We start from the raw sequence: 10,011 nt of genomic DNA, 5'->3' as shown, positions 1-10,011 counted from the left end.
TATTCAATGTGGGGACATTACACATACACACCTGGCACACAGCCTGATTTATGTGAAGGATCTCTTAGTAAATTGCGCCCTGTCTGTGTATAGGAAGCAGAGGGATCAGTGAGCACACACACTGGGAACGTCCTTCCAATGGGCAGCGCAAGCGTTAAACCACGGCTTGCCGTGCCTGGGTGACGTCATGCGATTGTTCGGACAGCCCCGCCCCGCACAGAGTTTGTCCCGTCTGTCTTACCATACGCGTCTCCCGATTCCATCGGATCCTGTCATCCCGGGGATCGGAGCGATCGTGTCACTCAGGGATCCCAGCGGCCACCAATGACAGCCGGAGATCGCCTTTCCTCTGCTACTAGACAGGATCCCTACAGAGCATATACACTGCGACCATGACCGACATCAGCATCGACAGCTCCAAGCTGCCAGGAGTCAAAGAAGGTACATAGGGGGAGGGGGGTCTGTGTGTGTGTGCCCCCTCCTCCACCGATCTCACCTGTCCTCTCTCTATTAACCCTTCCATCCCCCATCACTCCTATTATTATTATGATTGTGGGTGGTGGTGTTAGGCCCGCTGTGTGTACAATCTGATCTATGGGAGATTGCTGAATATTTCCCCTTCTATATAATGTATCGTATAGACCAGCCAGCCATAGCATTTCCTCATTGCTTAGTATTTGGAATAAACATGAATGTGCAGAATATCCTAGCAGGATCTTATTCTGTGTTCCTCTAAGTCTGACAATCTTCTATCTAAAGACAAAACTTTTTTTTTTTCCCATGTTGGATACAGAAGAGTTAGGCCCCTTTCACACCTGTGTGACTTGTCCTGCGATTTGGGGCTGCAAAGTCACATGACAAGTCGTACTCTATGATTTCCAATGATTACCGTTCATATCTGTACAACTTCAAGCCGCAACAACTTTAAAGTAGTCCCTGCACTACTTTGGGCTGATTTTAATGCGTTTTGAGGTCCAAAGACATAGGCATCGCTTCATGTCCAATCAAAATCGCGGTAACAAAATTGCACGACTTTTCGGTCGCACAAGTGTGAAAGAGGCCTTAGAGTTAAACCAAAAATATAATCTCAATTATTAGATGTGGTGGCTGCATCCATTTTCTTTTTTTAGGCTTTTTTTCCTCTGTTTTTATCTAGTGATCTAACCAGTAACACACCTCCTGTATTAGTGAGACATCACTCTGGAGGAATGAGCACAGTAGACAACAGCATTGGGTGGGTTAGCAGGCTTAGATAAACTAACAAAGTGAAGGCAAACTGCAGCTCACGCTTTATAATCAGTTATAGCAACATGTTTTTTCCCTTTAGTGCCGCTTCACACTATAGTGATGTCAGACATTGCATGTGATTCGCACCACACTGCTATGCAAATCACATGCGATGTCTGTGCGATGCAAATTCAGCCATACAGATTGCGTGGATGAATTCACATTGCATTCAGACCAAAGTCGCGCAGGACACTTTTGTTTGGGTCTGAACCAGAATCAGATTGCATGGATGTTCACACTTAGGGCTCTTTCACACGGGGGGTCCGATCAGATCTGCCTGTCAGTTTTTGAGGCGGATGCCCTATGGAGCAGCGGATGTCAGCGGTGACATGTCCGCTGCCATCCGCATCCGATCCTGTCGGTGAAATCAGAATGGATGGAAACCCTATTTTCCATCCGTCCTGGGGATCGGATCGGATGGGATTGGATGAAAGCGGACAGGCGGTCCGCTCTCATCCGATTCCCCATAGAGAGCAGCGGGGGCTGTGACACCTCCCTCTCCACACTGCAAGCGGAGACGGAGCTGTCATCCGCCAGCTCAGCGGGGATCGTGGATCGATCCCCGATGAGCAGCACGGATCCACCTACGGAGGCGGACCGTGTGAAAGAGCCCTTATGCGTTACGATTCCTGTCTGAACTGACAGTGAACACTGCGACATGCGAACTGATCTGGGGGGGTCATTAACTTTGTATTGACACTCCCAGCAATTCGCATATGGCAGTGTGAACTGCCTGCACGTGGGGTGCGATGCAAGAACCCAGAGTGGATTCGCAGGGTTCCTGCATCGCACCAATGGGAGCTGACACTTAAAGAGGAGCTCCGTCAGAAAAAAGTAAAAGTTAGCAGCTACAAATAATAATCAGGAGTGTCAAACCGGCAGCCCTCCAGCTGCTACAGAACTACAAGTCCCATCATGCCTCTGCCTGGGGGAGTCATGCTTGTAACTGTCAGCCTTGCAATGCCTCATGGGATTTGTACTTTTGCAACAGCTGGAGGGGCGACAGTTTGACACCTGTGCATGCTACAATTTAATATTAGGGAACTTACATGTTCAAGGATCCCGCGGTGTCATCACCGAGCCGATTTTTCAATTGGCTATCGGGTGCTTGTGCCGCCATCGCGACTAAGGGAAACCGGCAGTGAGGCCTTGTGGCTTCACAGCCGGTTTCCTGCTGCGCATGCGTACTGCAGTTTGTGAATCGCCCAGCTGCGGGGGAAGGAGGAGGGGACTGAAGAGTCCAGCTGATTTTGCTGCAGGAAACTCAGCTGTAAGTGGGAGTGGGTACCTGTCACAGCCAGCTACCTGCTCTCCTCCCAAAAGGTGCCAAATGTGGCCCGGGGGGGATGGGAAGGCAGACAACTGGAGCTTCCCCTTTTGGGTAGAGCTCCGCTTTAAGATAAAGGTTTTTGCATACATAAATAAAAGCTGATCATTATAAGCACCTTTTGTCAAGTCAAACGTTATTGTCATTCTATTACACGTGAAGACATTCAATGGTGTGTCTCGCAGGACCACAGTGCTACACACTGATTAAACAAAAAAACATATGAGAATAAAACCCAACAAAGAACTGTGTTAAATGGTTGGTCTCATCCTTGTAAACTGATGCATTCTGCTAGAGAGCTTGTTCTTGTAAAAAAAAAATACAGAGAAGAGGGTCCCCCCAATAGTTTGGGGCTTTGTATGCCACTAATGCACTGAAAAAATTGGACAAAAGAATATAAAAATATAAATTTTATTACATTGAGAAAATCAAATAACATTACATGCGATCGGCTGTGCGGTGCGAGTTTAGCCATACAGTTTGTATGGCTAAATTCGCACCGCAGCCGCACCAAACACGCACAGGACCCTTTTTTCTAGCCGCATCAGGATCGGATCGCACAGCGGTTCACACTTGTGCGATCTGATCCTGTGCGAGCTGCACGATCGCACTGCGATATGCGATCAAACTGGGGGTGTCGTTAAGATTACATTGACACCCCCTGCGTATCGCATATGGCAGTGTGAACTGCCGGGGGTGCGTGTGCGATGCGGGAACAGGCTGCGAATTCGCAGCCTTCCCGCATCGCATATATGTGAACCGAGCCTAAATCCTGAATAATAATAATGAAAATAAATGAAAGCCTAAAAGGAAACGAATACAGCCATCACATCCAAGAATTGGTAAGCTGCAATATACAGTGCATACGGAAAGTATTCACAGCACTTCACTTTTTCTACATTTTGTTATGTTACAGCCTTATTCCAAAATGGATTAAACTCATTATTTTCCTCACAATTCTACAAATAACACCGTATAATGACAACGTGAAAGAAGTTTGTTTGGAAATCTTTGCAAATGTATGCAAATGTATTAAAAATAAACAAACAAAAAAAAATCCAATGTACATAAGTATTCACAGCCCAATACTTTGTTGAAACACCTTTGGCGCCAATTACAGTCTCAAGTCTTTTTGAGTATGACGTTACAAGCTTGGCACACCTATTTTTGGGCAGTTTCCCCCATTCTTCTTTGCAGGACCTCTCAAGCTCCATCAGGTTGGATGGGAAGCGTCGGTGCACAGCCATTTTCAGATCTCTCCAGAGATGTTCAATCGGGTTTAAGTCTGGGCTCTGGCTGGGCTACTCAAGGACATTCACAGAGTTGTCCCTTAGCCACTCCTTTGTTATCTTGGCTGTGTGCTTAGGGTCGTTGTCCTGTTGGATAATGAACCTTCACCCCATCTGAGGTACAGAACACCGTTTTCATCAAGGATGTGCGTTGCTGCAATAATCTTTCCCTTGATCCTGACTAGTCTCCCAGTTCCTGCCACTGAAAAACATCCCTAAAGCATGATGCTGCCACCACCATTCTGCACTGTAGGGATGGTATTGGCCAGGTGATGAGTGATGCCTGGTATCCTCCAGACATGAGGCTTGCCATTCAGGCCAAAGAGTTCAATCTTTGTTTTATCAGACCAGAGAATTTTGTTTCTCGTGGTCTGAGAGTCCTTCAGGTGCCTTTTGGCAAACTCTAGGTGGGCTGTTTACTGAGAAGTGGCTTCCGTTTGACCACTCTACCATACAGGCCTGATTGGTGGAGTGCTGCAGAGATGGTTGTTCCTCTAGAACAGGGGTGGGAACTTTTTTTCCGCCAAGGGCCATTTGGGTATTTATTAAATCATTCGGGGGCCATACAAAATTATCAACTTAAAAATTAGCCTGTTATATTTGGTCAAACAATTAACTCACCCCTAATGTGATGGCTGCAACTGCTTCTCTTTGGTGAGGTGTGTGATGTTAGCTGGTACTACTCGCACTCGGTTTTCCAGGTTTGCATTGGTCAGTCTGGAGCGCAGTCGACTTTTTATGGTGGTAAGTTTTGAAAAGAACTGCTGGTGGGTACAGCTGGCTGGTACTGCTGGTGGGTACAGCTGGCTGGTACTGCTGTGGGTATTGCTGGTACTGCTGGCTTGTACTGTGCTGTGGGTACTGCTGGCTGGTACTGTTGTGGGTACTTCTGGCTGGTACTGCTGTGGGCACTGCTGGCTCTGGCTGGTATTGCTGTGGGTACTGCTGGCTCTGGCTGGTACTGCTGGCTCTGGCTGGTACTGCTGGTTCTGCTGTGGGTATTGCTGGCTCTGGCTGTTACTGCTGGCTCTGGCTGTTACTGCTGTGGGTACTGCTGGCTCTGGCTGTTACTGCTGTGGGTACTGCTGGTTCTGCTGTGGGTATTGCTGGCTCTGGCTGGTACTGCTGGCTCTGGCTGGTACTGCTGTGGGTATTGCTGGTTCTGCTTTGGGTACTGCTGGCTCTGGCTGTTACTGCTGTGGTTACTGCTGGCTCTGGCTGGTACTGTTGTGAGTACTGCTGGCTCTGGCTGGTACTGCTGTGGGTACTGCTGGCTCTGGCTGGTACTGCTGGCTCTGGCTGGTATTGTTGGCTCTGGTTGGTACTGCTTTGGGTACTGCTGGCTCTGACTGGTACTGTTGTGAGTACTGCTGGCTCTGGCTGGTACCGCTGTGGGTACTGCTAGTTCTGGCTGGTACTGCTGGCTCTGGCTGGTATACTGCTTTGAGTACTGCTGGCTCTGACTGGTACTGCTGGTTCTGCTATGAGTACTGCTGTGAGTAATGCAGGTACTGCTCTCTCTGGCTGGTTCTGCTGTGAGTACTGCTGGTTCTGGCTGGTACTGCTGGCTCTGGCTGGTAATGCTGTGGGTACTGCTGGTTCTGGCTGCTACTGCTGTGGGTACTGCTGATTCTGGCTGCTACTGCTGTGGGTACTGCTGGTTCTGGCTGGTACTGCTGGTTCTGGCTGGTATTGTTGGCTCTGGTTGGTACTGCTTTGGGTACTGCTGGCTCTGACTGGTACTGTTGTGAGTACTGCTGGCTCTGGCTGGTACCGCTGTGGGTACTGCTAGTTCTGGCTGGTACTGCTGGCTCTGGCTGGTATACTGCTTTGAGTACTGCTGGCTCTGACTGGTAGTGCTGCTGGCGGGAAATGCTGGCTAGGAGAAGTGTAGCAGCGCCACGCTGGAGGAAGAGGTGATGTTTCCTGTATTTGTCACAGGCGGAGTGCATTTGATAGCTCTCCGCCTGTGACTCACTCAGACTGTCATAACCTAGCACGAACTATGAAGGAAGTATCGGCTCCGTTCTGACATATCAGCTGAGAGAGACACAGACTCAGCTGCACAGGGGGCCGGACCAAATGACTTTGGGGGCTGCATACAGCCACCGAACTGTAGGTTCCCCACCCCTGCTCTAGAAGGTTCCCCTCTCTCCACAGAGAAACGCTGGAGCTCTGTGAGTTACCATCGGTCGGGTTCTTGATCACCTCCCTGACTAAGGCCTTTTTTTCCTCAGCGGGGGATCGCTCTGCTGATCCGTGCTAAGCAGGCAGATGACCGGTCCTGTCCGTTTCGCTGTTCCGCTGTGCAGAGCAGACACGGACACAGTCCCACTCTCCTTTATGGGTCAATCAAATGGAAACGGACTGCCTGTCTGTTTCCATCGAATCAGCCAGACAGATGGAAAATAGGACCACCATTCGTCTTGATTTTTGTGGGCAGGATCAGATAGCGGCGGGTCAGCTATCTTGGACAATGCAGGGTCCAATCAGGTCCGCCTGAAAACTGACAGGTGGGCCTGATCAGGCAGCCTGGTTAGGATCGTAATATTGATTGTATAGCAGTGTTAATTTTGGCAGCAAATTTCAATTTAGGTTTAGTCTTAAGCCCCGTACACACGTAGGGATTGTCGGCCGTAAATATTCGGCCGCCGAACGATTGGCCGATTGTAGGCTTGTTAGTATGATGCTTCCAATAGCCCACAGCGCATTTTCGGCCGAACAGAATCTGTCGTGCAGGCATTAAAATTTTTGTTGGCCGTCACCAGAACGGCCGATTGTTCGCCAGTCAGTACAGATTTCGGCCGACAGACAGCAGATTAGCAAGACTGGGCATGCTCAGAAAAGAAAAAAGACAAGGAAAGTTAACCATCACATGGCATCACTTCTGCAGTCGGCTGTTGTTGGCCGACAAAATTCATGTGCAGTCTTTTGCAGTTTTCAACAGACACGACAGCCCTGGACAAAAGATGGCCGATCGTTCGGCCGACGATCGGTACGTGTGTACGGGGCTTATGTCTTAGGACTAAAATGGCATTTTAGTTTTAGTCCCATTTTAGTCTTCTGCAAGTGTTTTAATTTTAGTCGTATTTAGTCGACTAAATCGCCAGTACATTTAGTCGACTAAAATGTCCTACTGTTTAGTCCACTAAAACTCATTTTAGTCATCTATAATCAAATGGGTGTAGTTCAATTGTAATTTGTAATGCATTATTTAATCATTTCTCTACAATTTCCAAACTCATTATATACTACTGCTGGTCCTGGAGTGAAAAATGTAATATGTTATTATTTATGGTATTAAGCTTTGAGCATGCACCAGTGTTAATTTTTGCAGCAAATTTCGATTTAGTTTTAGTTATAGTCTTTTGACTAAAATGCCATTTTAGTTTTAGTCATATTTTAGTCTTAAGACTAAAATGCCATTTTAGTTTTAGTCGTATTTTAGTCATCTGAATTGTTTTAGTTTTAGTCGTATTTTAGTCAACTAAAATTGTGTTAATTTAGTCGACGAAAACGTTTTAGTCGGTTTAAGTCCCCGTTCACACTAAGGCGACCTGTGAGGCGACCTGTTCGCCTCACAGGTCGCCGTAGGTCGCCTTCCATAGGGAAGCTGCGGACCCGTTCTAATAGGAGCGACACAAGTCGCTCCGACTTAGAAAAAGGGTCCGGAGCTTCTTTGGGGCGACCCGGAGCGACTGTCATAGACTTCAATGTTATGAAGTCCGTGCCGGCCGCTCCGAGGTCGCCCCCCCAAGTCGGATCGCCCCAGTGTGAACGGGGCCTTAGTCGACGAAATTAACACTGTTGTATAGTCAGATAGTGATGTGTGTTCTCTTCTGGTGACAACCTAGAATGTTACAGATAGAACAAATAGAGACAGAGGTCATATTCTCACAGGTTGCTGGGGTGACTGTTGGCGAGAATCTCTCCAGTCTTGGTAAATAAACCCTATTGTGTACATGCAGAAATTGTTCCGTCAGCCAGAAACTACTTATATAAACAGTCCACCACAACAGGGGCATTTCTCTGTTTTTTCCCCCAAAATTAGACATAATAAGTCCTTTCAGAGAATTCCTCCATTAACCAAAAAGATAGAAGACACTTCTTCACCAGAACATCACAGTGCATGTAGATCCACCTTAGCAGATGGTGAGACCACCATTGAAGGATGGTTAAAACACGCTCTTAGTGGTATAAATGATAGGGCATCATAGGGTCTCCAAGGAAACTTCCATATACATCTCAGTCAGGAGACGTCCACCAAAATCAGAGATGGCTAGCGAGAACACTCATAGTGTGATAAATAAGTCTTTACATTTTAAAAAGATTAAAAATACTCCCAGAGTCAAAGGATAAAGCCAGCATAATCCCATTACATTGAAATAGAAATATGTAATGTAATGTGATTATGCTGGCTTTATCTTTTTTTACTCTGGGAGTATTTTTAATCTTATTAAATAAAATTAAAAGACTTTTTTACTACACCATACGGTCGGCTTCTGTCGAAGGGGCATGACCAGAAAAGGTCTGCTGGCCAGCTCCCGATCAGCGTTTTCACTGACCAGAGTGTTCTGGCGGGGAGCTGTCCCCCCTGTCAGAAAATTATAGCAAAGCAAGGGAAAAGATTAGGGATGCACCAAAATGAAAATTCTGGGCCGAAACAGAAACCGAAAATTCAGGATGCCCTTGGCCGAAAACTGAAACCGAAAATGACTTTTTTCCCCCAAATGATTTTAAAATAGTTTATATTTGCATCCTCTGAATGCAAATAAACTTCTTCCAGGCCAGTCCCTAATGAAATCCAGTCCTTATTTCCTGATTAGTAAATTTCAATATAGATTTGAGAGTGCCACAAAAATGATGAAAGCAGACTATCATGGATAATATAATTTACTGCGATAAGTCCCATTCAAAAACAGTCTCTAATTCACAGGCAATGCAATCAGTGCAGGATTGAATTACAACAGGAATTTAACCCAAAATGTCCCATCTGCTAGCTCTCCCTGAGGCCTTCCTAACATGTTTTTGAATATTCGACTGTCAATAATTGAAGAAACTTGCATGTATGCTCTACCTAATTGGTTTGTGGGTGGCACTTATCTGATGGAGTTGAAGCTTCTGATGTTTGACCACAAATGTATTCAGTTAATCCTTCTTTTCTGGTCCGCCTCGAATGATATCCAAACTCCGCTATCTTGATGATGATGATAGGCCCGCAAGGTTGGATTCTAGATGTCTAGACCAGTGACGGCGAACCTTGGCGCCCCAGATGTTTTGGAACTACATTTCCCAACATTTCCCATGATGCTCATTCCCTCTGCAGTGTAGTTGAGCATCATGAGAAATGCAGTTCCGAAACATCTGGGGTGCCGAGGTTCGCCATCACTGGTCTAGACGATCCCCTAGTGCCGGAGTATCTTCTCCTGTTGCGCGAGCATGTAGCCAGCCAGCCGCCCGTCCGTCCGCACTCCGTGCTGGGATCCCGGAAGCGGCATCCGTTTGCGTATGATGCACCATTAAAGGTAAAGCTGCTGCGGCCAATAATTTTCGGCACATATAACCCGTTTTCGGCCGAAATGGGATAGGCCCATTTTCGGCCGAACATTTTGGTTGCCAAAATTTCGGTGCACCGCTAGAAAAGATTGCTGGCTCCGACCTGAGCTGTCAGCTTTTTTTCAGTTGAACCAAAAAAAAAAAAAACAACTAATAGTGCATACGAGGATTATTACTACCCTCTCCCCAGACTGATAATGCTTGTCCAAAGGTGGCTCCATTACTCCTCCATCCAAAGTGGAGACCCTTAGGCCTGGTTCACACCTATACATTTTGCAGTGTGTTTTCACTTTTGCAGAAACTCACTACAGTCCTTTTTGAACATGTTTTTTTATGGGTTTCATTCACGTCTCTGCGTTTTCCTCCGGTGCATTGTTTTGGAAAGGGTCAGGGACTTTTCTTTTTTTCTCGCTGCAGCTTGTTTTTGGTTCCAAAGACTTCAATGGAAATGCATCACACACGCATTAGAAAATGCAGTCAATGAAATGCAGTGGAAATGCATAAAAAATGCAGTGCTTGCGTTTTTGATGCATTTCTGCTGCAAGACAACAG

General features: G+C 46.7%; 1 protein-coding gene across 1 annotated transcript in view; it reads left to right on the top strand.

The window, feature by feature from the left end:
- Positions 1-225: 225 nt before the first annotated feature.
- Positions 226-10,011, top strand: part of CCDC50 (coiled-coil domain containing 50) — a 111,356-nt gene continuing 101,570 nt past the window's right edge. The window contains exon 1 of the mRNA XM_082252096.1: positions 226-441. Coding sequence (XP_082108222.1) covers positions 393-441 — 49 coding nt within the window. The 5' untranslated portion in view covers positions 226-392. The remainder of the gene's footprint in view (positions 442-10,011) is intronic.

The sequence above is a fragment of the Pelophylax lessonae genome (genome assembly GCF_965119305.1).
Source record: "Pelophylax lessonae genome assembly, chromosome: 3".
NCBI lineage: Eukaryota > Metazoa > Chordata > Amphibia > Anura > Ranidae > Pelophylax > Pelophylax lessonae.
Note: the sequence above shows the minus strand (reverse complement) of the source record. Positions and strands in the feature narration are given on the sequence as shown.